This window comes from Penicillium cataractarum, assembly GCF_028827025.1.
Source record: "Penicillium cataractarum strain IBT 29864 chromosome Unknown utg000011l, whole genome shotgun sequence".
Classification (NCBI taxonomy): domain Eukaryota; kingdom Fungi; phylum Ascomycota; class Eurotiomycetes; order Eurotiales; family Aspergillaceae; genus Penicillium; species Penicillium cataractarum.
The window spans coordinates 137,560-163,824 of NW_026622747.1; the positions used below are offsets into that span (position 1 = coordinate 137,560).

At 50.0% G+C, this 26,265-nt stretch overlaps 12 protein-coding genes across 12 annotated transcripts; 3 read left to right on the top strand and 9 right to left on the bottom strand.

The window, feature by feature from the left end:
* Positions 1-259: 259 nt before the first annotated feature.
* N7496_012820 (YbhB/YbcL family Raf kinase inhibitor-like protein) lies at positions 260-895 on the top strand (the record flags this gene model as incomplete). The annotated part of the gene is made up of 1 exon (XM_056705733.1): positions 260-895. The coding sequence occupies one exon, from the start codon at positions 260-262 to the stop codon at positions 893-895; it is 636 nt and encodes a 211-aa protein (XP_056548956.1).
* Positions 896-1,096: 201 nt separating this feature from the next.
* On the bottom strand, positions 1,097-1,693 carry N7496_012821 (uncharacterized protein; the record flags this gene model as incomplete). Its single annotated transcript, XM_056705734.1, has 1 exon — positions 1,097-1,693. The coding sequence occupies one exon, from the start codon at positions 1,691-1,693 to the stop codon at positions 1,097-1,099; it is 597 nt and encodes a 198-aa protein (XP_056548957.1).
* A 695-nt stretch (positions 1,694-2,388) lies between these two features.
* Positions 2,389-3,936, bottom strand: N7496_012822 (Zn(II)2Cys6 transcription factor domain-containing protein; the record flags this gene model as incomplete). Its single annotated transcript, XM_056705735.1, has 2 exons — positions 2,389-3,452; positions 3,546-3,936. The coding sequence occupies 2 exons, from the start codon at positions 3,934-3,936 to the stop codon at positions 2,389-2,391; spliced, it is 1,455 nt and encodes a 484-aa protein (XP_056548958.1).
* Positions 3,937-4,719: 783 nt separating this feature from the next.
* Positions 4,720-5,940, bottom strand: N7496_012823 (YbhB/YbcL family Raf kinase inhibitor-like protein; the record flags this gene model as incomplete). The annotated part of the gene is made up of 3 exons (XM_056705736.1): positions 4,720-5,240; positions 5,287-5,336; positions 5,561-5,940. 3 exons carry the CDS (start codon positions 5,938-5,940, stop codon positions 4,720-4,722), a joined length of 951 nt encoding a protein of 316 aa, XP_056548959.1.
* A 29-nt stretch (positions 5,941-5,969) lies between these two features.
* On the bottom strand, positions 5,970-7,213 carry N7496_012824 (uncharacterized protein; the record flags this gene model as incomplete). Its single annotated transcript, XM_056705737.1, has 2 exons — positions 5,970-6,890; positions 6,950-7,213. The coding sequence occupies 2 exons, from the start codon at positions 7,211-7,213 to the stop codon at positions 5,970-5,972; spliced, it is 1,185 nt and encodes a 394-aa protein (XP_056548960.1).
* A 173-nt stretch (positions 7,214-7,386) lies between these two features.
* N7496_012825 (putative citrate synthase) lies at positions 7,387-8,943 on the bottom strand (the record flags this gene model as incomplete). The annotated part of the gene is made up of 5 exons (XM_056705738.1): positions 7,387-7,469; positions 7,526-7,608; positions 7,670-8,419; positions 8,478-8,675; positions 8,732-8,943. 5 exons carry the CDS (start codon positions 8,941-8,943, stop codon positions 7,387-7,389), a joined length of 1,326 nt encoding a protein of 441 aa, XP_056548961.1.
* Positions 8,944-9,358: 415 nt separating this feature from the next.
* N7496_012826 (GFA family protein) lies at positions 9,359-9,917 on the bottom strand (the record flags this gene model as incomplete). The annotated part of the gene is made up of 3 exons (XM_056705739.1): positions 9,359-9,439; positions 9,538-9,746; positions 9,797-9,917. 3 exons carry the CDS (start codon positions 9,915-9,917, stop codon positions 9,359-9,361), a joined length of 411 nt encoding a protein of 136 aa, XP_056548962.1.
* Positions 9,918-10,604: 687 nt separating this feature from the next.
* On the bottom strand, positions 10,605-11,108 carry N7496_012827 (uncharacterized protein; the record flags this gene model as incomplete). The annotated part of the gene is made up of 1 exon (XM_056705740.1): positions 10,605-11,108. One exon carries the CDS (start codon positions 11,106-11,108, stop codon positions 10,605-10,607), a length of 504 nt encoding a protein of 167 aa, XP_056548963.1.
* Positions 11,109-11,845: 737 nt separating this feature from the next.
* Positions 11,846-12,485, bottom strand: N7496_012828 (uncharacterized protein; the record flags this gene model as incomplete). Its single annotated transcript, XM_056705741.1, has 3 exons — positions 11,846-12,106; positions 12,169-12,293; positions 12,344-12,485. The coding sequence occupies 3 exons, from the start codon at positions 12,483-12,485 to the stop codon at positions 11,846-11,848; spliced, it is 528 nt and encodes a 175-aa protein (XP_056548964.1).
* Positions 12,486-14,090: 1,605 nt separating this feature from the next.
* On the top strand, positions 14,091-16,390 carry N7496_012829 (putative C6 transcription factor (Leu3); the record flags this gene model as incomplete). The annotated part of the gene is made up of 7 exons (XM_056705742.1): positions 14,091-14,153; positions 14,210-14,316; positions 14,401-14,724; positions 14,800-15,240; positions 15,299-15,558; positions 15,615-16,148; positions 16,200-16,390. 7 exons carry the CDS (start codon positions 14,091-14,093, stop codon positions 16,388-16,390), a joined length of 1,920 nt encoding a protein of 639 aa, XP_056548965.1.
* A 3,300-nt stretch (positions 16,391-19,690) lies between these two features.
* Positions 19,691-22,126, top strand: optB (small oligopeptide transporter, OPT family; the record flags this gene model as incomplete). Its single annotated transcript, XM_056705743.1, has 2 exons — positions 19,691-21,398; positions 21,459-22,126. The coding sequence occupies 2 exons, from the start codon at positions 19,691-19,693 to the stop codon at positions 22,124-22,126; spliced, it is 2,376 nt and encodes a 791-aa protein (XP_056548966.1).
* A 2,381-nt stretch (positions 22,127-24,507) lies between these two features.
* N7496_012831 (cytochrome P450) lies at positions 24,508-26,119 on the bottom strand (the record flags this gene model as incomplete). Its single annotated transcript, XM_056705744.1, has 2 exons — positions 24,508-25,756; positions 25,827-26,119. The coding sequence occupies 2 exons, from the start codon at positions 26,117-26,119 to the stop codon at positions 24,508-24,510; spliced, it is 1,542 nt and encodes a 513-aa protein (XP_056548967.1).
* Positions 26,120-26,265: the final 146 nt, after the last annotated feature.

Below are 26,265 nucleotides of genomic sequence, written 5' to 3' on the forward strand. Positions count from 1 at the left end.
AGGGAGAAAACCCTCTCGAGTCGGGTTATGCTTGAAAGAAAATCCCCGGCTTGACCTGCGCAGTTTGTGCGACTCGCGCCTGCCCGGTCCCGGCCCGTTTCAGGCTTTGCAGGCATTTCAGGCATTTCAGGCAGGACCAGAGGGGATTTCTCGCAATGAGGAATCGCTTCTTTTCTTTTCCTTCACGAATCGTCTCTACCCGTGAAGTTAAACAGCGCAATTGCGTCTCGTTCTTCACATTTTCTCCTCGAGATTCAAAATGGCCGTCATCCTCGACTCCCTCCAGTTCGCCCTGGGCCGACTCCTCTATCCCATTCGCGGCCATGACTCGCGCCAAATCATTCATGACCCGGCATTCAAAGACATCCCCAAGCCCACCATGTCCCTCGAGGCCACGGAATGTGGTCCCTCTGGCTCGAAACTTCTCCCCCATCACACTTGTCTAGCAGAAGATCGCATCGGTTGCTTGCCCAACCTGCGCTGGACGCCCCCCGAATGCAACGAGGCCGTCAAGGAGTACCTCTTGATCTGCGAGGACATTGACCTTCCAATTCCATGTTTAGTCCTTCACCATGGGCTGTTCTGGGGTATTCCACCATCAGCAAACACCGCAACCCCGGCGGATATCAGGGAAGAGGAGGGAGCTGCTAAGTCACGCCAAACGGCGGCCGGATGGCGGTTCATTCCAAACCTTCTAGGCACGGCATACGGCGGAGCTGGGGCACCCTATGGTCATGGCAGTCATCGCTATGTCTATACGATTATCGCACTGAATGCCCGTCTTGAGTTCCAATACCCTGAGAAGGTCACCAAGAACGACATCAAGCGCGCCATGGTCGGCAAGGTCATCGGCTGGGGCCAGTGGATCGGTACCTTTGAACGTACCTGGTCCTGATTACCGCACTAGTCTTTTGATCCGACAAAGCGCATTGAATGTCCGGGATAGCAATCAATACCAGAAAATGGGAGATTATGAGTGCAAATGGAGCACATCCTTACATATTGTCGCCTCAAATTTTAGCTTTCAACAATCAGTTATATTCAACTGCAGCTCATTTGTGTCGCCAATAGCCTTCTTCACAGTTACCCAGCACTCTTAATTTAATAGCGGTACATGATCGCCATCGCCCTCGAGTATTTGCATCAACACCGCCAATCGGCTGATAGTAGTTTCCACAGACAATTCACACGCACGCAAGGTGGAGGTACTGTTGTGAGACATCTGAGAGCTTTTAGACATGACCAAAAATATCCCCTTCAACCCTTCCATCAGCTGCACCAGCCTCATCAAACTTCGTCCTAGCACTGTCCGAACCAGTAGTCGGGACTCGCCCTCGTCAAGCTCCGTCTTCCCCATAATGACTTTACTGCGAATGCAGATGAACGGTGATGGTGGCTGCTCAAAGGCAAGCATAGCCGAGTCGAAGAAACCGGGTTGAGTGGAGATGTCGTATGCAGAACACAGCGCCTCGAGAAGTGGTAAACATTTTTCTGACAGAGCAGGAAGAGCCACAATGGACGATTGCGGAGTCTTGGTGCAATCTTTACATTGAACCATGCTGTTTCCTTGAGCGCAGACTCGATGGATCAAGTCGAGGATGGTTTCAACGTTGACAACGGCATGCACATTCTGAAGTTCCGACAGAATCTTCAACGCCTCTATTGAACATTGGCAAGAGCTTTCGAAATTCATTTTCGTTTCCCTGACCGGACTGAACAACGGATATCGTTCTAGATTTGAGGCTACTCCATCGAAGGGTGTCAGATTCGATGACTCCACTGTTCACCGATCGAGAAATCTCGCAGCCTGAAGCCTACTCTATACTGTCACACTATCCAACAAGGTTCATTCAGGCAACCTCTTCAAAGATCAACCTTAACTGGATGGAAGATATGCTTCTGAGAGATGATGCGCTGGGATACATTTCCCTGAAACGCATCCAGACGCCCCAAATCTGAACTGAAGTGTGTCTCCACCTTCATTCGTTCATGTTGATACAATTGACAGTCCCTGGCAGCCTGATTCTCACAGTTGGTCACACCATGACACCCTGGGACGTGCCATCCTTGGAACCAGTTTACTAAATCGAGATCACGGACAAATCCACGCTAGGGCTTTCTGGTATGCTGTTCAATGATGCTTCTATTCCTCCATTTGGTGATTGATAACGCAACTCCACGGTACAGATGCGCCTTGATCTTGGAGCCATCACTCTTCGACATGGCACATACATTCTGCTCGCCTTTGTACAAAGTTCCCAATTGTGAGGAGAAGATGGTATTCCACTAATGCCAGCACACTTAACATATATCGCAATGGACCAGTATGTGATACCCAATTATCAAGATGCCACTCCTTAATATCTTCACCGAGTTCCCCAACGCCTCTCAGTTGACAGCCATTTTGATCTTCATCATCACCAACTGAAGTCGTCTGTCCGTCTCCATAATCATCAATAGCCGACCACGGGAAAGCGCTGCCGTCAGGTGCTGCTGCATACACACACGAATCCTCCGAACGGCCAACAACAGCATCGATAACCGAGCCTGTAGCACCTGTCGGATAAAGCAGGCTTTTTCTTCGGCTGGAACCGGAAACCCTCCTACCAGTAAAGGACAAGCATGAATGTTTGACATGAACCCTCCTCCGAAATCCTTTTTTCTTCCCGCTGTTGTTTCCCCAGTCTCGGTCGTTTGGTCATAACAGCCAGCCCTGGATGGCGTAACTGCAGCGTCAAGTACGGTGAGCAGACTATCAATCGCGACAATAATGATGATGAGCATGATCGCCTGGTTCTCGGACTGAGAGCACATTTTACATTGCAAAATGGCCTCTGTCTGGAGTACCAGATCTTTCTGACATGCGAGCAAACCATCTATATTTGAGCACCCACTGGCTCCAGACTTAACGCCTGATTTGACTAACTGCCCCATTACGTGCTTGTAGCAGCTACAGCCAAAGGTAGATGACCCCTCAGATCCTGTAAATAGGTCTGGATTGTCGGGCGAATACGCCTCGCTGTCATGGCTACCACCAGGAGACTGGAAGCTGAAACAATGGTCTTGTTGCTCCGCTAGAAGGTCGGTCGAGGGGATTCGATCAAAGGCCCACGGGTCTTGGAAGCACTGAAAATCGAGTCGAGTTCCTGTCTCATAAACCCATGAAAGAGGTCCGGTGTCTTTGAAGGCCGGCGTTTCAGCGAATTCGCCAGACGTAGAGTTATGCCGGAAGGCGTTAAAATCTTTCTCCAGACTCGTATATGCTGACGAGAACACCGAGCCTGCTGGCTGAGAAGATAGACATGCACTCGACTGCTGGTACGTGACAGGTCCGGCGCAATAAGTTAGAAAGTCTGGAATTGGATCAAAGGAGTCTTCAATATCAATATCAGCACAGAGATACTCGGATGCGGCGTTGTCCAAAGTACCACTGATGCGATTTGAGATTAGCTCTTGAATCCAATTATCAGACGATAAATCTATTTCAAGTCCTTGCACCCAGTAAGCTTCTTTATCTCGGAGGATACAAAGTCAATGTCCCGTACCTGATTGATTTTCTGTGCTTTCCACGGCTTCCTTCAAACGATCTTCATCGACTCCCTTTTCCGTATTGCGGCCCGATCGAGCTCGCAAAGTCGAATTTGGGTTTGATCCAAGATGACCCTTTTTCTTAGAAGGCTTCCGTGGCTTCTTTTCGCATTCCGACGGATCAGTAATAATCTCAAGAACGGGACTCTGACTTTGAGTCTCCGAGCCAACTTTCTGATCTTTCTTCTTTGCAGGACGCCCCAGCCGTCGTGAAACACTATAGATACATTCTATCTTGTGTTTCTGGCATCGACGACAAGAAGGCTTCTCATGACCGCAACGAATCTTCGCTTGTTGACAAGCGTTACAGGTGGATCGAACCTTGACGCTTTTAGGTAGTTGCCCCATGATGGTCCTGAATAATCTCATGAATCTCAATCAAAACTTGAGATTGTAGGGTCTTCCACAAAATATAGATATTTCATTCACTACCAGTGGATTAGATCCCCCGGGTTGTGACTTGGAGCTAGTGCCACCACATTCGGGAGGGCCACCCACACTTACGCCCGTCTAGACTCGGCATCAGGCATCCCACTCAACAAGGGGAACCTTTGTTGCGGCTCTCCAATGGGAAATCTGATGCTTGCCTCGCGGCTTCACGGGCAAAGTATATAGTCAGTTGAAGTTACATCCGAGGTCCGTCTCCGTGATCAATGCGTTGTGTCCTACTTGTGTACCTTTCATGTCTTGGTTGAGTGGGTCGCTGCGCCCGGGGGGTATCGGTAGGAATTACCAGCGATGGCGAGTTTGTAAGGGTCTTTCGGGTTTGTTGCAGGTCACACGGTGGTATGGTTTTGGGATTTCAGTAACGCTGGAGTAAAAGAAAGGCCCAGCAATCTTGGACCCTGTGGACTTTTTGATGGCCAGGTATTCTTAGCTCGGAGTTAGGACTAGTCTTTCAAACCGGCCTTGGCGGGATTGAAGTCGTTTTAATGGTAGATTAGGAAGTACAAAGTCCCTGAATGACACCTACAAAAGGTGATACATAAGGTAGGCTAACCAGCCGATTTGAGTATACACATACCGTGAAGGTAGCCTCACGAATTCAAGGGTAGTGAAGTAGATTTCAATTCGTGTTTTCGATCTATATACGATATCTCCGATCATTCCCTAGCATCCTCCTGTAATCACCTACATTGCACTTGCAGTAACCTGGCAATCCAAAGATTTGAAATAAGTTTTCGTCACGCTCGAAGAAGGCATTGGCTGCTTTTCATGACTCGGTTTCCGTCGACCATAGAAATAGTTTATAGCCACGGGCGGATCCAACCCAGCCGCAAGCATGAATTCCCGAATATCAAAACCGCTGCGTGCATCCTTCGTCTGAGGAGGAATATGTGCAAAGCACTCAGGGAATCCATAAGATTGTGGCTGGTTGAACAGTAGGAAGATGTAGCGATGGTTCGTTCCTGGCGGCGGCTGCGGTGCAATATATGGCGCAGTATGGGAGGAACCATCATCTTCACCGGGTTTCAGGACCTTTAAGTTTCCATCTCGGCTGCAATCGAACGTGAAATTTGATTGGTACCAATGGAGAATTACTGTCTGAATGCCAGTGCCTGGGAAAACTACATCCAAGTCCAGAGATAGGATCAAGTAGCGAGTATTGCAGTCCAAACCAACAGTCCCGATTTCTGGACGCGGACCGGTATCTGAAATTGCATTAGACAGGTACAGCACGCCTTTTCTAGTATTTACCTTGGACGTCGAGAGTTGATCCAGGTTGAATCCAGGCTTGACTCGGGTATCTAATTTGCAACTGCTTTCCAGTAAGAGGGATGAGCCGAGGAGAGAATGTAGTAAAAGGTAGAGAAAGGCCAGCAAGAATGTTCGACAAGATCATTTTGTTATTCGTTTAGAGGTCATAGAAACTCAAGAATCGAATGAGCAATAACGTTGAAGCTACAAAGTGCATATTGAACGATATATCCGTCCCTATATATTTCTAACTAAAAGCTCAACCAAAAATCACCGACAGGTTACAGATGGTAATAGTGACTCAGCCTGACCCCGGCGCCAATTCCAGCCCTTAAAGTACACAAGAAGCAGAAGAGAAGTGACCGCCACGAGAACACCGGAAACGGCAAGATACGTCCACTGTGTCCCGATAGCATTGATCAATGGATTGGCCGCAGCAGTCGTCCCTGCTCCCAAAAAGCATCGAACGAGATTATTAGCTGCCATTGCAGTAGCGGGGGTCGTGTAGTACAAGTCCACGATCAGCACGTTCATGATGTTATAAGCCGCAGTCATACAGAAGCACGAGATGAATACCATGAGAAGAATTGCCCAAAAGGGGAATATATAAGCAAGGAATGATCCATATACAGCGATGGCGGCGCTAGCGAGCATCTACCGATTCATTAACTAGCCAACAAGACTTAAAATAGAGACGGACGGGAAGTTTGAAGTGAGCTCACAGTCATAGGTATTCCAATCTGCAGCCTTGCCTTCTCTATTGGAAATGATAGCAAGTGATTTTTATGATCTTGCTCCAGTGAGATTCCCGCCTTCGTACAGATCCTTTGATAATTCCAGTCAACTAAAATTCCGTTTGCAGTTGCACTAAGCAAGGAACCTAAACCAGCGGGGATATAGCAAAGCCCCACTTGCAAGTCATTCAAGTCATACAGCTTCGCGAATTGAGCAGGCATTCCAGCAGTAACAGCGTAATAGCTACCGAAGATGACACCATTCGCGAGAAGCACTAGCCCGACGGGGAGTCGGAAGAGTAACCTCAGCGAGGGCCAGGGATTTGGGATTGAAAGGTGTTTGTCCCGGCAATTTGAGGACTTGGTCACGCAAGATGTAGTTGTTGATGATCGAGATGCCTTGACACAATCACAAAGCGGTCGATTCCAGCCAGAGGGGGCAATCGAACCATCACCAACGATAACTCGACAAGTCTCGGGGAAGAATAGCAAAAGTACCACAAAGAATACAGTCGCTATTATAGCCAAAAACCAGAATATGGCTTGCCAGCCCAAGTATTGGGTCAACAAGCCCCCAGCTATGGGGCCCAGCGAGGGAGCTAGAATATTCCCCAGAGATGTCAAACCCATGTAGGTCCCTCGCTCGGCTGATGTGATAATGTCTGCGGCCACGGCTGATGCAAGGGCGACGGTTCCACTACTCCCGCAGCTTTGGATAGCACGAAGCACGAGGAGGGCAAGGAACGAGTGCTGCAGGGCAAGAGCAATGTTGCCCACGATATACAGAACAAAGCATATGATATACGCCGGTCGGCGGCCTGCTTGGTCAGCTAGAGACCCTGTAAATATAGGCGCGAGGCCTTGACATATCTGAAAAACTGGGTTAACTTCTCAGAACTTGCCTGATGAGCGTTGCGAGGGTAGCCTACCATGTACGTGGTGATTGTCAGGTTTATTTGCGAAGGACTAACTCCCAAGTCTTTTGCTATGGAGTTGAGCGCTGGAAAATAGATGTTGGCTGATAGAGGGGAGAAAGTGGATGCTATAGCAGCTGCCAAAATGATCAAGCGCTTCTGGGTGTTCGTAAACACCGAGTACGGCTTTTGAGGGCCGGTATGAGATAGCAATGGGGTCGTCTCTACCGGCTCGACGTTATCACCGTTGCTCGCCCCTTGGATCTCTGCGTTGCTCATATCTTAATTCCCATCAAGTCTTGAAACAATTAGAGCATTAGAGTAGCTTTCCTAATGTAAAAGAGGAACTTTCATAGAGCGTCTTATTGGTACTATATCGGACAGCAATTCTAGAACTTTACGATTTAAAGTGGTACTCATAGCTCGACCAACACTACCACACCACCAGACCATCATATCTTGGCGGCAGGATTCGTCGCAGGCATTATATTGCCCGTATATATGTGAGACGGTCGAAATAGCTTCCCGCGTGTCACTAAGACTGTCAGTATAGAACCCGCCGAATCTCGGCTCATTCACACAGGGGCTTACCCATGTATTCTCGCCAATGTGCCATGATTCCCGTGATGCGATGAGCAAGCATAGCCGCGGGAATCATCTCAGGCTCAAAGCCACTGGACAGAAGTACGAAATCTCAGTATTCCACTCGCAGAGACAGAAAGAGGGGACACTGACATTCCAGTAAACACAAAATTCCCGTAAAAGTCAGCATTGGGGAACAATCGACGAGCAACAAAATATTCATCCGTCGCAGCAGCAGCCTCAATAGTCTCGGCAATTTTGTAAAGCGGATTAGATTCCGGTTGAAGATCTTTCAATATCTTTCTGATTGGCTCTACACGAGGATCAACGCCCTTGTATTCGCGATGTCCATACCCGAATAGTTTTCGCTTGCCGGCCTTGACCTGTTCCAGAAATGCCGGGACATTTGTGGGTTCTCCAATCTCTCGGAGCGCATTCTGGGCAGACTCGGTAGCACCAAAGTGTAGTGGGCCATAGGCAGCTGTAATGGCCGATATGAGGCATGATATGGGGTCGGTCAGAGAGGATGCCGTTACCAAGGTTGAGAATACTACCAGAGCCATACCGTGGTCAGCGTTGAGCATGGCAAAGCGACGAAAGCTGTGTAGTTTGACTGAATCCGGATTTCCGGTTTTGGAGTCGACTAGCCCTGCCATTGTGAACAGATTTTCGTAATATGTTCGATTCACCGATGGGCGTTGCAGAGGAATACCCATGCTGTGGCAGCGAGCAGCAGCAAATACCACCGCGTAGCAGGCAACGGTTTGCAAGATTAATTTATCGGCGCGATCGAGATCGTCTTGGTACAAATTCGCATTTGATGATGCAGGGATAGCATCGGGCATCGTTGAGAGGTACGCAGTCAGCCCTGCTAGTAGCAGTGGTAGCGAGGAAGTTGTTCTTCTACAAGGAAAGCTTTAGTAAACTAGCGATGAAGATAGTATGGAATCGACAAACGCACGGCAGGGTCTGAATAACCTGGTGCACTATTGGAGGAACATCCCCCATATACTGGGCGAGCAATTCACTCAAATGGGTCCGCTGGCTATTCGTGGGCAGGCTTCCCCAGAGTAATAGATGGAACATGTCCTCAAAGTCCTTCTGCCAGAGCTGTTCCAAGGTATACCCCCGAAATATCAACGACTCACGTTCATGGTCCCTATAAATTAGTCGGCTCGATTAGCTTAATCTTTGACGGCTCTGGAATGAGCTCACGAGAAGCTGATGGCAGATTCCACCACTGCCGTATTCTGGAGACCTGGATCATAGACTCGCAGACCCCGGGAGATCTGATCGGCACGGTCGGCTTCAGTCGTAGGGGCTTGGATGCTTCGTAGATCAATGGCTTGGATGGCGTTTCGACGAATGGGAACCTCGTATTTGACTCCGGTGCGTGAGTCTTGTATAAACAAGGTACCGGTAGACATGATGGTAGTTAGAATAATCGATATAAACACAATTGATCATTTGCGAAATAACCAGAACTAAGATGGTGATATTGGCGTTCTTTTAATTCCATGGATATCTTGCGACCCTGTCAGCTTGAGAGGTCTTGCGATCGCTTCTTAAAATGTTCCGTGAGATCTGTTCCTCATGGGTGGCCATCTAGAATACCCCTTTTCAGACAATCGAGGACGAATTTCCGGCTTATTGCATTGAAGTATTATGTGTGAGACAATATCAAGAATGGTGATTGAATAATTGATTTATTTTTCGTATCGCGTGTCATAATCATAATAAAAACACAGCCAGCTTGAACCTCTTAGACAAAAGCCCCGCCTTGCGTTCAGAACATTGTTTCTTTAGAATCTCATAAAATTCCCCGGCAACAACATCCACCTCTTACTGAGGCATACCCTCAAAAGGCTTAGCGAGGTGCTCCTGGCAGAAGGGCAACTTGCTCTGCGTCCAGATTTCGGTGTCCTGCGGGGGAAAAGAAGGAAAAAGTAGTTAGCCCCACATCCTTTAGCCGTGCGGATCATCTCCGTCACTATGCGCGTCACTTTAGGATCGACACATACCGGCTTGAGAGTCTTCTTAATCTCGGTATCCAGAGTACCAGCCTTCAGGGCAATGATCTCGGGAGCCGCATCGGGGTCGTGAGCAATGGGGGAGCCACACTCGGAGCAGAAGATGCGGTGGACGGCGAGACCGGAGCTGCCCTTACCAGCCCAGCTCTTGGTGGGGCCGTTGATGGTCAGCTTATCCTTAGGGACGACGGCGACCAGAGCTATTCTAGAGTTAGCGATTGCTCAATAGATTATCAAGAGCAATATGTACAGTAGGTTGAACCACTCTGGCGCTGGCAGTCGTCGCAGTGGTCGTAGCCAGTCAGCAGAGGGGCATCGATGTCGACGGTGTAAGTAACCGCCTTGCAGAGACAGTGTCCGGAGAGAGGCATGATGGCAATTGATTGGATTGACTTGGAATTGATTCTCGCAAGGTGCTCAGAGGAGAGAATTATCAAGGGGACCTTTGGGGAAGAAAGAAGGAACCTTGGGAGCCCGTAGACTATTTAAAAGGTTTCAATCTGCCACGACTAGGAACTAGACCGGCAATCATGACAATTAGAAAACTTAGATGTAATGATTATTCACTTGCATCCATCCATCTGACAATCTGACTAGCTTGGATCCGTCGAGTCTTCGTTGACCGTCCATTTGGTTCCTTTTCTCGTGGCCCTTGAGCCTATGACCAGGACAGAATCCCCGATAAGCGGGGCTTCCTTCCAAGGGCTTTCGCATTGATGGCTTTAGTGGGATGAAACAGAATGTCAAATCTGCCAACTATGCCAAATCCTGCGTACTTTTCCACAGAAACCTCATGCGAGCCATTCAAGCCATTCGGGCTAGTTGGGACCGGTTGGGATGACATCATTGGTTGTCGTCGATAATTCCAAATTCCCCAAATTCCCGCAATGACAAATTGTCCCCCGCCCCGCTTGGGAGTATGCCCCTCTTTATGAAACCACCGAGATGATCATGTCGGATGCTTTATCTTTCCATCCCATCCAGGTCCAATGGAGTCCATTCAATGTCCATGTGGCCTAGAATGCGGATCTTAGGCTAATCTTCTCACACTGACTCTCTCAACCCCTTCCAGCATCTGCCAGTCGCGCCACTAACTCGCGATGTGCCTGCGACAGCGTGCGACGCACGAAACTCGTCGTTCCGAATGGACACCGAAGTTCAATCTCCTCCTGCAAGTACAATTCACCCAATGGATTATCTTCGCCTGCATAAGACTCCCTGCGCCTGCGATGCACCGTCCAATGATTGCGGATATGCACCCCCATAGGCGCATAAATATGGGTTCGAAGGCCTTGTGGGGTATCATGGAAACATCCTCGATATCGCACTTTGCCTTGCAGTAGACCCCACGGGAGATATGAAATCCGGTCCGTCAGCTCATACCAGATCCCGTGGGCTTCGTCTGCGGGTGCGTCTTCCGGGGGTGCACATCGTTCGTAATGAATAACTAGGGGATTCTGTTCGATCATGGCGGCGTGGTCGCGAAGGGTTCGTAGAACGGCATCCTCGGATACCGTAGTGGGAAGCGGTGTCTGATTTGTAAAGGAAGTTCGGCTCTGCATCGTGACAAATACTGGTAGACGGATTATCACAGGTGCAGTCGACGAGTCGAGTCTGAACAGAACCGGGGTCTGGATGGGCTTGGTGGGGGGATGTGTGGTTTAGCACAGAAGAGACGGCGATCGTCGAGATGCTAAGTCCCAACCAAAATATTGGCCGAGGAACCAGGAAGCAGGGATACAGATAGAGAAACTGTAACAATCCGCGGTGAACAAGGCCCACTTAGTTGCGCTAAATGGTACCTTACTTTGTAGTGCTTATATAGCCCCTTGGCAGAGAAGAGAGAAGGGGGCTGGGGAAGTGATGTGGCGGAGTATCTCCAAGGTTCAGCACGGCCTTCCATGATTTGACTATTTTCAGCCTTTTGTGGCGTTTAAAAGTAAGCAAAAGTGCACGGTCGCAAGATGTGTCTGTCCTTCACGAACTAGTACTCTAAAAATGGAAAACCTCAAATAGCCCCCACTCGCTGCGCCCGTCAACTACTACTATGGGCAAATGCATCGTTGTAGGAATACCACTCATGATCTCGTCGAAGGAAGAATGGAGCAAACAAGCCAGTCCTTGGAATCGTGTACAATACTACATACCTCAAACCGAGAACATCAAATATTCACAACCGTATTAATTTTAGAAAAGATAGAATACCTATCGATATTCAACACTGTACATCAACATCTAACCTACGGACTAGTCTGCCGAAGATTCTCCAGTTTATCAGCAGCACTCTGCGCAGACTGCGTCAGTAATACGATCCTCGTCGACCATCACTCTGGTCCCATCGTCCACTGACCTGCATATTTGCAGCTGTACTGTAGCTGGGAATCTGCCCTCCATAATACATACTCTCCACTCGCTGGGCCTGCCGAGCATCATCCTTGGTTATATACGCCGGTACATCGGTTGGAACAGCCGGCACATTATAGTAGTCGTTGCGATTAGCGATGGAACGAACTTGGGCGGAGACGGATCCGATGCCAGGTGGTTTGTTGAAGGCGCGGCCCTTAAGGGGAAACAAGTCATTAGCATGAACTATTGGCATAATCCACAGTTCTCCTAGCATACCTCTGTGGATTGAACAACCCGCGCATCATCCTGGGTAATAAGACTTTGGGGTTTTCGTGATACTTCCTCGATCGTACTATCAAAGTTCATCTGCTTCATCGCGATACTCTGGGCCGTCGCTAGTCCTAATTAGCAACTATCACCAAGAATAACTCAGCAAAACTAAATAACATACCAGCTGGTCCACCACGGACCGGCCCGCGTCCAGTTAATCGGTTCTCGACCTGCGAGATTGCCGAAACATCTTGCGCGGTAATCCGCTGCCCGGACTCGGCGGCTTGTTTGAGTTCCGCGACGGTGGGAAGATCCAGATTCATGATTGATAACATGGGTTGATAAGCGATGAAGCGATGCTTACTTATCGGTAGGGCGCTGCTGGCGACTTTCTTCAAGTTTCAATATATAGTCTGTAGGGGCGAGTGATGTCACTTTGAAAACATTGCCATCTTGCCTCGTGGTGGCGCTGACACCCCGTTTAGCCCGAATTTGGTACTGCGGAGTCGAGAGCTTTGCAAGTATGGGGCTGCAGTGATGGAATCGCGTTTCAAAATCCACGGGACTTTGTATGGAGAGAAAAGATGCAGATAATGAGAATAGGCACAGTGACTTGACACAAACCGGAATTCTATAGCTCCTACCGGGCTCTACTCAGTTCGAGATGGTGGATCTTAGAGAATTCATAGATCAAAAGGTTATTTGGGATCCTCACTTTACCATATTGTATCAAAATAAAACCAGAGCTTACTTCAATGATGTCAATTAAGTACCGGTGTTCTGCAGGTCCATGTAAATATTTCACTACCATGGGGGCTTTTCGGTTCTCTTTGTAATATACAAGTATAATTATACGACTTGGTTAGTACTCTCCTTTCCTTTGGTGGAAAAGCGAAGGCAAATCAGGAATCATACGACTATAAAGTTTACTATTTTCACCCAACATAATCGGCAATATCTGTACTGGAGGAACTTGTAGGTGTGCCCGCATAGAGAGCTGTGAATGGATCTCATATACATGGTCGCCCCTTAGCCAGTTCTGCTAGATCTGGCAAGAGACTCCCCTACCCAAATCAGAACACAAGATTATCTATCACACATGGCAGTCCCCCAACTTTCCCATGATGCAGTTAACCGTGAATTCCTTGATAGCATCCCGAACCCGTCTTCTATCCTGTGACGACGAGGGACCGAGGCAATGATTGACCGGACCAAAACTACCATTTTAGGAATCCGACACGGACAGATGCAGCACTGAATGAAGTGTTCGACCAAACTAGAGGGGAAAGAGCTACGTCGCTCGAGGCACGTTACACAATGGCTAGGCGTGGAAGCTACTTCGAGACCGTCTGTCAGGTTGGCAGCATGCTGTGCTGCTGTGTACGGTTGACCAGGAACGAATGCACCCCTGTGTACATCGGGGACCCCGACAGTAGGACAGGCATCCTCAGTGTAGCCTCTACGGGGAAAAGGTTACAGCTTCCGGGGATGTTTGTCACATTCCATACTGGGCTGGCGGCGGTACGGGGATCATGTAAAAACCGATTGGTATGGTAATTCGGGCAGGTCACTGTATTTTTTTCTTCAGAGTCTCTGTCTTGGTCTACGGACAATCAAATATGGCCTGAATAGTTAGGCCTGTAGAGTCTATAGACATCTGTTGTCAAATCTCTAGATAGTACGGGATGTCTCTTATATCCGCACAGACCATCCCGGTGCCGGGTCTCTCCGCCTTGGCCCAATGCCGGGACCGGCACCACCCACACCTGAGGCTTCTCACCCCCTCCACCACCCATTCTCAATCCTCTCCAGGGCCAGGCCGGTTTCGCATGCCTATTTACTACTCGAAATTCCAAGTACCATGTCCCTGCTCGTGGAGACGTAAGAATCATTCCCGACAGATCCTTCCGTCGCGCGAACATGCTAACATGCCTACCCGAAGACCGCTGAAAAAAGGAAAGAAGGCGTGCACGGAGTGCCGCCAGCAAAAGGTGGCTGCTCCTCATTTCATCTCTCAAAACATTATCGTTGTTCTAACAAGTTGTAGGCAAAATGCGATGTCTACTTGGACCCAGATCAGCCATGTAACCGATGCCGCAAGGTCAAGGCAAACTGCATCATTTCAGATCCGTTCAAGAGAGAGCACAAGCGCAAGTGCGTATGCAACGTGCAACCAGCCAAGATCAAACAGACCGGCAGGAGATTTGATGAAACATTCTAACGATTCTCTCTATTCAGGAGGCTCTCCGAGCTGGAACGGGAATCGGAAGATCTGCGACGCAAGCTTCGGGCATCCCAACCAACAGATCTTAGTCCCCACCCTTCGCCGATCGCCCTCTTGACAGCGGCAGCGGAGATGGGAGCGCATTCGAGACCAGGGAGTAACTCCGTCTCTGTTTCCTCGAATGCCCCACTCGATGCATACTCGCCGCACTTGTTGGCTCCAAATGGCCTCACACATATGACCCCGGCACCGGCATTGGACGGTGGTGGCACGACCAAGTCCCGGAGCTTGAACGGGGTACAGGTGCAAGGAGAGGAAATTGATGATCTGTTTCGATTGTGGGTTGAATTTCATCCCCTTTCTCTTTGCGTGGTGGTGGGTTGTGTATATCCCTGCTAACCTGATCATCCAAGATTCTTCCAGCACTACGCGCAATTCCTTCCCATCTTGGACCCCCAAACTTCACCAAATACATATTATGCACAATCACCCTTTCTATTCTGGACAATCATCGGAGCAGCATGTCGTTCATACGCTCGAAATCCTACGTTGTTGACGGCATTGGCTCGAAGTGTGTTGGAAATGGCATTCCTCTCGGCTTTGTCCGTATCGCCGCCCTGGCACACTATCCAAGGACTTTTGCTCCTTTTGACATGGCCTTTCCCAAAAGGAGCGGACCATCCGGATGTGGCTTTTCCATTGTGTGGGATATTGCTCCATATCTCCATGCAAAACGGGCTCCATATCCCCATGTCGAGTCATGAGTTTTCACGAGTCAAAATCCCGGCGCCATCCGAAGGTGATCTGCTCCGTCGGTCGGAGCTGTGGGCGCACACAGTTATTATGTATCAAAGGTAGGCTGACAGACCGAGTGATGGAATTTTGTCCAATGTGTACTAATGTAGTTGACAGGGTATGCGTGCTCAAAGGACAGTTACCTCGGGCCCTAATGAACCACGGCCAAGATCCTACACATAGACAGGTGCTGATGGATAAAATTGCACCGTGGATGGCTCTGAAAATTCGCTGTCAAGAGGTGATTGCAAAATGCAGCGAAGCAGTCACCGAAAATGGGCTGCGGTCGATGTCTCTCGACCAAGAGCGAGCATTGGATATCTTGCTTCGCACATACGAAGGACAGGTAGATGATCTAGAACTACGTGCAGTGACTGGTATGATCCTTTTTGAGTGTTCTGATCGGGTGCATTCTGACCGTACGTCAATATAGATGACGAGAGATTTGACACTGGGCTATGTCGAATGGCTGTTCAGAGCTTCCATTTCTTCAAGAACCAAACCCTCGTGTCCAGCGGATGCTATCCACGAATTCTTGTCACCGCGTGCAGCTTGATTGACTACGTTCAGGTGCTTTCCGATCGATTTGGGTTCCTGTCGATGGCCCCTGTCCATATTTGCTTTGCGCTGCTCTTGGCTTCCACGTCCTTGCTACGGATCTTAAAAAGCACCGTAGCCTCACAGGGTTTGGAGACTGGTCGTGCGCGAGCTGCTCTCTTTACAGCCATCAATCTGGCAAAACAAATCTCCACTGACAGTGCCGACATAGCTGCCAAGACGGTCATGATTCTCAGCTCGACTTGGAATAGCAACAAAGCATTCCGCCGCGCTGATGGATCGGATTATCCCGCCCTGCGCATTCGCGGTCGACTAGTTCTCAGTCCCATTCTCGACGCTGTTTGGTGGTGGCGGGATGAATTTGATCCCCAATCGCGGACTGTACGGTCGGTTATAGAGCCTGCTAGCGGTATAGTTTATTCTCGTTCACGGTGCCTTGCTACTGCTGATGCAGGCGTAGGTGGTGGGTCAGATCCCAACCAAAACTTCTCTGGCGGCATGATGGCGCCATCCGGGATGCTCACTGACCAGAGTGCATTCCACCTGGATGAGCAGTTCCTGGCGGATTTTGAATGGGCACTCGGGGACGAGGCATTTTTCTCGCTGGATCCAACACCCTCCACGTGGCCGACGACGAATAATCTACTATAATCGGGGAGGCGGAGGCAGAAGTCACTTGGCAAGAAATTTCATAGTTCTATCTCTTCCATGCTATCTCTCGTTCACGCTAAGATTCCATGGACCCAGTTTTCCAAACTTGATTAAGCCGGTCTCCGGTACGGGCTTCCGGATCGACTCCACTACCCTGTATACTCCCCCCTGCTAGTTTCTCTCCATCCGACCATGAATACGAGTCTTGGCATTCCCGATACGGCCAATATGAACTGAACAAGAGGGAAGGTGCTTTGATGTAGGATTCTAGAGATATGGCAAATTTCCTGGAATAGCCGCTCACCTTCTAGATTTGTGTAGATAGAGCGCCATTGAAACGATGTTTGGACCCTGCATACGCTATCAAACGAATCACCGCGCGGTGGCTGACACCAGAAAGCAGAGAGCAGATAGTGCGCCTACTAGATCCAGAGTCCCTATCGGACGAATTACCCCGACAGGGTCCTGATGTCTCAGATCCCCCGAGGCCGCCATGTCGGGGGCGACTATGACCATTGGGGTAAGAGGATAAGCGTCGAAGGTTGGAACTTGGGGGATGGTTTTCTAGAGCCAGCCAGACTGGCCAGTTGAGAGAGCAGGTGTAAATAAGCAATTAGCCTCGGCAAGCTGTCAGTTTCGAACTTTCGAAGCTCGTAAAGAAAGACCGCAATTGCTTGTATGCGAGAAATAGGTCCGCCAATAGCGAGCGCCATTGGGATTCTTCAGAGGGGCCAAATACGAGCATGAGTCACTTTATTATGACCGCAAGTCGATTCTTAAGGAGACGAGAGCTCCCTGAGATTTCTTACACTTTTTGCCAACTGTCCTATCCGTGACTATCTATGCCAATTGAACAACAATACTGGTTATCCTGAAATCATTCTGATTGCAACTCTACAATTGTACCAGCCAATCAGAGTCCCGTCATTCGGTGCCTTTTTTTTCGCCCCCCGACGCATCGAAAGTCTGACTGTCGCACACTTTCTCCCTTTGGGGAGGGAAACCAGTCGCCCAACTGGATTGTGGAATTAATTTACAATTCAATTTTACGCCTTGACCATTTTCAATTACGACCGATGCCAGCCGCAAGTCTTCCAGTCCAACCATTCTAATTTCCCCGCATTTCACCGGTGCGGGTCGATCGCGTGTCTCCTGTTCCATCCCTGAATCCAAGGTTCATAGGGCCGACTACCCTCGTCCAGCATGATGTTTGGGGTAAGGATCAGCAGGGATGAAAGAGACACGAGCTGATCCTGGTCCCAGTTGAGAAACTTCCCCCGGATCCTGCATTCGAAGCTGCATCCGCCAGTCAGCAAATAAGCACGGAATACTACCATACCTTCCAAGAGCCAAGATCCAACAGATGCTTATCCTGGATGAATGCCAGATGGCCTTACATGAATATCTCACCATCATATTCGTTAACCAATGTTATCGGAGCAATAACATTTCGCCAAGACCTCAGCTCCGAGCTCTGTCTCCCCCCCCCTCCAACTACAGCCTCGGTTGTATCTTTCCCCAGTCATACCTCTTGCGCCTTCGCTCACATTCCTGTATTCCGACGGAGATGCGGGCAGCCAAATGAACGTGGCACGCGGGACCCGAGCGCCTCCTTGTCCAGGGGGGTATACTCGCCGGCCCGTGGCGTCCAACCAACTTCAGCCCCAAACCAATTAGCACGGCCGCTAACAGGATAAGGGCCGCGCTAGTTTTGAACCCTCCCAGTCTCCAGCAACGCTAACGTTCTGGGGGGGACCCTCCTCCGGAGGGCCCTTCCAAGACTCGCCCAGCCCTGATGCAACCGGCTTATCACTAACAAGCTCGTGGCCATAGCGGATTCCCGTTGGCGGGAGTAAAGGAACGGGTGGACCTTTTGGGCCTTGGCGAAATGCGAGAAACTGACTACAGTATCTACCAGCAGCACGTTATCAATGCAGCTCGGTTGTTCCCCCAATCTCCGCCCGGGATTTCCTTGGACCCTCTCTCCTAGGGTCCCGGGCTTCTCCGTTCCTCTTGTCCACGACTTGCTTGACTATCGCGGAGACAAGCAGAACAGACGATTGTGTCTCGGATTCGCCGACGAACATAATTACCATGCCGTGGACGCTCCCTGGTGGCGAGCATCATTGCATGTCCTGGGGCCGTCTGGACTAATGTTCGGCCGCATTCGTGTTAGGTCACATAGGCACATGCCCGCAGATTCAGCCCATTGTCGCAAGTTGCGACAGTGTTTCCAGCCATCAGGTCAGCCCAAAAGTCTTGGCACTTTGCCAGTGGATCGAAGCGGAAAGGTCCGCCACCAAGGCAGAACAGGGATTCTGGGTAACCGGGATATTGATACGTACGGAGGATGGGATATCAAGGGATATCAAGGGAAAAAGGTGGCTGGCACTCAGAAGGGGTCAAAGTGCATCGCATGGTTCTGACTGGTCCAAGGGGCAAACGCATGAAAAAGAAAAGGAAGAAGCACCACTGCAAAGCACAAGATTGACAGGTTGATGGCTTGAGAGTAGTCTCCTTGTGTAACTGTGAGATTGATTGGACTAATTACCAGGGATTTCCCAGAGTTTCCTCGATTGAGTCCCTGCGCGTGATGGGTCGATGTTGCTTAATTGCTTCTTTGACCTTCCTAATTCTATTATTCTACCTTTTTTTTATTATTCTGTTTATTCTTTTTTCTTTTTCAAGGTTGTATCTCGTTACTCCTTCGAAAGCATCGAGAAGTATGGAACGGGCCTTTCCACATAAACATCAACTTGGCCGAACCCAGCGAAGCCCTCTCGTCTGTCATAACAAACAATTGACGAGTCATTGACTAACAACTACTATCATCCCCGCACAACCTTGACACAAGTCGATCAGTCATAGAATCCCCAAGATTCGCCTCCTCGTGGTTGTGTTTAGTCTTTTAGTCTCCTTTTTAGTCTTCCCCCCACTCCGGTTTACTCTTTGCCTGTGCACTTTCCACCCCCCACTTCAGCTTGACTTTCCCCCTATCACATCCTTTGTTGACCTCGTCGCCGGTGCGCTTATCCTAACCGGCTCGATTGGGGTTACATCCATCCCCAGTTTAGTCTCAGATACCCTTTAACCTCGTTTACTGGGGGCGATAAGGCGGAAGACCGTCGGGGTCGTTCACAGGCTGTCAAGCTGAGAGAGAGAGAGACAACAGTCGCGCTTGTTTTAAAGCACGTCAAATCACTTTTGCTATCTCCTTTTTTCCCTCCTCTCTCTCTCCCTTCTCTCTCATCCCTCTTTGGCCCCAGTTTGGATCTGCAACGATCTGTGACTCGCCTCGCCATGGAGAAGACCGATCCCAATATCGCCGTCACCAGCGGCGCCGAGGTCGATGAGACCGCGCCCAGTGATATGATTACCAAGTTGCGCCATATGAAGGAGCATCATCACTGGGACCCCAACTTGCCCAACGATGTCGAAGACGAACTTGACGAGGCCCTGCACACTTCCGACAAGGGGGCCCAGGTCGGTCTCGCCCACGAGCTGCTGGACAACTCCATCTACCCCGAAGTGCGCGCTGCCGTCGCCAACGTCGATGAAGGAGGTCACAGCAATACCATTCGTGCTTGGGTCATCGGTATGCTCTTTGCGACGATCGGTTCCGCTCTGAACATGCTGTTCTCCATGCGTCAGCCCTACATTGTCATTCCCTCGTACATCGCCCAGGTCGTCGCCTATCCCGTTGGTAAGGCCTGGGAAAAGTTCATGCCAGCCAAGAAGTTCAAGTTCTTCGGTATTGAGTGCAACCTTAACCCCGGAGTCTTCAGCAAGAAGGAACACGCGCTAGTGGTTATCATGGCGAACGCCACATTTGGTGGTGGCGCCGCTTATGCCACCGATGTCCTGTTGGCTCAGCGTGCGTTCTATGGACAGAAGTTTGGCTGGGCTTTCGAGATCTTCATGTGTATCTCGACCCAGATGCTGGGTTTCGGTTTGGCCGGCTTCTTCACCAAATATCTGGTCCAGCCCGCTGCCATGATTTGGCCTTCTACCCTTATCAACACCGCCCTCTTCTCGGCACTCCATGACCGAACCAAGCCTGATCCCGCCAAGGTTAGCGGCTGGAAGATTGGTCGTTACCGTCTGTTCCTGTATACCATGATCGGCTCATTCTGCTGGTACTGGTTCCCCGGATACATTGCTCCCTTCCTGAGCGTGTTCGCCTGGGTGACCTGGATCAAGCCCCAGAATGTCATTGTCAACCAGCTGTTCGGTGGTTGGACCGGTCTGTCTCTGATCCCCATGACCTTTGACTGGACTCAGATCTCCGGCTTCAACTTCAGTCCCCTAATTGCTCCCTGGTACGCCATGGCCAACACTCTGATCGGCATGGTTCTCTGGTTCTGGATCGTGACCCCTGCCATCCATTACTCTGGCTTGTTCTATTTCAAGTACCTGCCTATCAGCGACTCGGGCAGCTACGACAACACCGGAGGAAGCTATAACGTCTCCAAGATTCTCACCCCCCAGTTCACCTTTGACGCCGAGAAGTACAAGAACTACTCTCCTCTCTTCTTGTCCACCACCTTCACTCTCAGCTACGGTCTGTCCTTCGCTGGTATCATTGCCGTTATTCTCCACACTATCCTCTTCCACGGCTCCGATCTCTGGGCTCGTTTCCGCTCCGTCGGCGCCGTTGACGACGAGGATGTGCATAGCCGCCTCATGTCTCGTTTCAAGCCCGTTCCTATCTGGTGGTACGGTGTTGTCACCCTAATCATGATCGGCATTGCTCTGGGTGTGACTCAGGGTTTCCCTACCCATCTGAGCTGGTGGGCTTTCTTCATTTCCCTGATTATTGCCGTTTTTTGGTTCGTGCCTCTTGGAATTGTCAAGGCCTCGACCAACATCGATATCGGTCTCAATGTCTTGACTGAGTTCATCATCGGTTACATGCAGCCTGGTCGCCCAATGGCCATGATGCTGTTCAAGACCTATGGATACATGAGCATGTACCAGGGAATGTACTTCACTCAGGATTTGAAGCTCGGTATGTACCCTACTTCACCTTCCTATTTTATGTGTTAACTAACTTGATTTGTCTCCCCAGGCCACTACATGAAGATTCCTCCTCGTGTCACCTTCGCCGCCCAGATGGTCGCCGGTGTCTGGTCCTCTCTCGTACAAATTGCTGTGATGAACTGGGCTCTGGGCGCCATCAAGGATGTCTGCTCCCAGCACCAGGTCAACCACTACAGCTGCCCCAACGGCCGTGTCTTCTTCAACGCCTCCGTCATCTGGGGTGTGATCGGTCCCGCCCGAATCTTCTCCATCGGCCAGCTCTACTCTCCCCTCATGTTCTTCTGGATTGCCGGTGCCGTCCTCCCCGTGCTCATCTACTTCGGTGCGCGCGCTCTCCCCCGCTCGCCCATCCGCTACCTCTCCGCACCCCTGATCTTCAGCGGAGCGGGTCTCATTCCCCCCGCGACCCCTCTGAACTACCTCAGCTGGGGTATCGTCGGATTCGTCTTCAACAAGTTCATCCGTGACCGCTTCCGCGGCTGGTGGATGCAATACAACTACGTTCTGTCAGCTGGTCTGGACGTCGGCCTCGCGCTAGGCACTATCCTCATCTTCCTCACCCTCAACCTCACCAGCACCGACTTCCCTGCCTGGTGGGGAACCGATATCGCCGCCAACACCATGGATGCGGCCGACACCGCCATCCAAGTCGTCCTGCCCGAGGGCCAGACCTTCGGTCCCAAGACCTGGTCATAAAGGAGCGATACTGGCTCGGCACGAGGTCTCCTTGAATCATTCCCGATGACTTGGCGGTTCGGGGTTGGAATCAGGAAGGTAAATGTCAAATGGCATTTGCATTTGCTCTTTACGGGTGTGCCACATAACGCGATGGATCGATGCATTCGATTTGGTCATTTTTAATGCATGTTTGCAATGAGATGATGATTAAATGATTGCTCTTTTCTTTTTTCGCGAGGGTATCTTAATATTCTTAGCTGTTTAATACCCAATCAAATCAAGTTAATAATTACGATTGGTCTTGTAATATTGGAACCTATGATTCATCACTCTGTCTCATGGCTGCCCACATCACCATCAACGTGTCCGCCAGAACGAGCACCTAACCCTACCTTTGCCAAAGAAATTTTTCTTCTATCATCTACTACCTGGCAACCGATTAATCTACGAAATGGGAGGACAATCAAATAATTGAAGGAGAATTTGCCTGCAGATTTCAAATGAACTGACTTTCCCTCCTTTTGCAGAGTATTTTGCGGTTCTAGATCGCCAGTAGATATTTGTCCAAAGAACTCGTAAATATGGCATACCCTCTGTTAGCCGGAATCTTCAATCTTTGGAATCTTCCTATTGACAATAAAGAGGCTAGGGAGGATGGAAACTAGTCCCTGCACCAGAAGAGAATAGAAAACATATCGGAGGGCACTCATGTACGCTTGAATAACGAATCATTTCTGTTCTCCAGAGAGTCCAGACCCCATATCCACATCCACTGCCGTGCGTAAACGTGTTGTGTGCAGTAGGATGGCTTGATCGGTATATTCAACCAGGAGTGTTTCGTGCACCGGCAGTTGGTTTCCCTCATCCTTGCATTGATCCTCCTCAAGGTGCTCACATAATCCTAGCCCATGTCCCGCATAAGTAGCTTAAGCTTCCCACGGATGGTATCTGTAAAGGCCCGTGAGTTTTGGAAGACCTAGGTACTCCGCCATGTCATTGATATCTTCTTTGTAAAGTGCCGCAATTCCTGGATAGCTTATTCCGACACATGGATGTGTGGCGGATTTGCACAGAGAAAGGAGCTTTTTGACCAGCTCGCTGATGATTTGGACGTCTGGAGATGCTGCCAGTCCTATCTTTTTGCGGAAAGATCGCCATGCTTTTCGGGGGTGTTGTCCCACATATCTTCCATGGAAGAGTAGGGGGGACTATCTGGGTTAATATGGTGGACGTGGAAAGAGTTCGCTTTAGGAAATGTACCTAGGATGGCATGCAGCATGTGACGATAGTCGCCTTATCATTTTAACATAGCTTAAATCACCTTCGACGCGACCAAGGTCCTCGAATGAACCGTCGGAGTGACGAAGGGATATAGTCCTGCGATATGTTTATGACTGTGATTTCGTTTCCACCAAGGCGGGTAACACCATACCCATATGAAGCCGTGAGAGAAATGCCTATTGATGGGTTCGATAACGTTATTCGATCCATTTCGTATGGTACGCTCGAAGGCCAAACGTGGTAGATGAATATGAATGTCAGTCCTGTGATGAGGTATTTTGAACGCATCTTTGTGCTCGGCCGAACTGGCGCAATCGGTGGATTGCGGGGTGTTTTGGAATATCGGGCGTCGTAGGCGAGAGGGGGGACTACTTAGTGGTTGCGGGCAGGTACGACGGAGTCGAAAATTTCTAGGCCAATCTCATAATGTGTATTATAACTCGGCGGTGGGATTAATATGGCTAAAATAAACGATATGGAAACAAGGCAGCGACAAGTAAGTTAATAATAATCCCAGAGTTGCTAGAACAGCTCCCGTCAGCAGCATCGAAAAGTAGGCTTAGTCAACCTCCTGAGCCAATAACTTAGGATCTTTTTTGTTTATCTTCTTGATGAGGTGATTTAGACTATCTTTCTATATGTATTAATTAATTAGGCGATTTGTAGATAGTAGTATTTATAAGGTTATATAAGGTATATAATAGCAATGATTTATTAATGTAAATAATGATATATAGTGGGTATCAGATAGATCTAGGTGGGCATTACAAGAATCTGAAGAAGAAAGTATGATATTTTCCAGATGCATCATATATACATAATCACAACTTACCTCAATCTCAACACAGCTGTCGCTGACTGAAGTAGATATTCACAGAGAAAAGAAAAAGTAGAAAAGAAAAAGAAAACATGGTTATTCATCAGTGGCAGCCGCAAGTCCAGCAAGGCCAGATACTCGCTCCACCCATTCATATGGAATCATCGCAGACCTTCGTCACATAACGGGACATATAAAAGATGATATCCGCATCCCAAATAATCCACCCTAGGTTCCTAACCAATCCCAGCAAAGCCTAGCTCGGCTGCCCAGGCAAACCCCTTTTTCAGACGCCCATCACTCACGCAGGAGTACGACGGCGCATACCAACCTGGAGAGCAAGCGGCTTACGCAAGAAACCCTCACGAGTCTCCATAGGACCATCCTGCTCGATCTGGAACTCAAAGAGGCGGAAGACAGTAGCGCCCATGACGAGGAGTTCCATTTCAGCAACGTTGCGACCAACACAGGCACGGGGGCCGTGGGAGAAGGGGATGAAAGCAGCCTTTTGGCGGGGGGTGAGACGCTTAGGGCTCCAGCGCTCGGGAACGAATTGCTCAGCGTCGGGACCCCAGATTTCCTTGGAGCGGTGGATGGTGTAGCTAGGCACGGAGAGGACGTCGCCGGGGCCGAAGGTGTGGCCGCAGATGACGACGGGGTCGGCGCCGGCGGGAATCTCACGGGGAAGACCCATGGCGGAGGTAGAGTGGATACGCATGGTTTCCCAGATGACCCATTGCAGATACTCGATATCCTTGACCATGGCGTGGGTAGGAACGTCAATGTCCTTGGGGATAGCCTCGTCCAAAGCCTTGTGCAGCTTCTCGATGACGCCGGGGGTGCGCTGGCACCAGTACAGGATGGCACAGGCGGTGTTGGAGGTAGTATCGGAGCCGGCGATGAGTTGGGTGAGAGCCTCGGCGGTGAGTTCCTCACGACCGAGAGTGTTACCGTTCTGGTCCTTGCCTTCCATCAGGCGGGCGAGAAGATCGACACGGGTGTTGTTGGCCATGACCTCAGGCTTGACACGCTCATTGACACGGGCGATGGCAATACCAGCCAGGTTCTGGACAGCCTGCATACCCTCGGTGAAGAACTTGTCGGGGATGTACTTGGCGAAGGGGATCAAGGAAGGCATGCAGCCCAGGGTAGCAGAGACTTCACCACGGCGGTTGAGAACCTCGACGGCCTGGACGTACTTAGGCGGGTCATTGGGGTGCATACGCATCTCAGCAATATCCTGTCCCTTCTCGATCATGCCGAATGGAGCACCGAAAGCCAAGTCACCGATGATATCGAAAGCCAGATAGTTGAACCAGTTGAGAACGTCCATGCTAGCGTAGCCAGTCTTGGGGTTGGCCTGGAGATCGGCCATCTTGCGCCACTGCTTAACGAACATCTCAATGTTGCCGTGGATGTACTGCTCGAACTGGCCAATGGACTTGGCACTGAAAGTGTGCGAGACAGTCTTGCGCTTGCGAGTGTGCTCGGCACGGTCGCGGGTGTTGAAGAGGCCACGGCGGATCGAGACGAAAGCATCATAGAAGTCACTAGGTAGAAGTTAGCATTGAAAACTCTTCGTAGGCATTTACTGACACCATTGGGGAATATTGTACGTACGCCTTCAGGAAACCGTTGCCGTGTCCGTAAACACTGGTGATAGCCTCGTCATCGGCAATCGAGACGTGACGAGGAGCAATTCGCACCAGCTTGCCATACTTCTTGTGAGCGGCATCAACCGACAGGTAGCGCTTACCCTGGCGGGCCTGGATCAGCAGCCAGAAGTTGGTAAAGGCGGCGAAGCTGGGAGACGGGATATCGCGCAGGCGCGATCGCTGCAGGTAGGGCACCAAGAAATAGGCGACGACGACACCTAGCAGGATGTAGGGTGCATTTTCCGTAGAGAAAATCATGGCAAAGGAATATGCAGGGGGATGCAAGCTATACACTGCAGACAGGGAAGACAGGGAAAAATGGTCCGGAGCTCAAGCGGAAAAGTGTGGTGTCGATCGCTCGAAAGGCGGGGAGCAATGACGGTGAGGGGAGCAGCAGAAAGAAC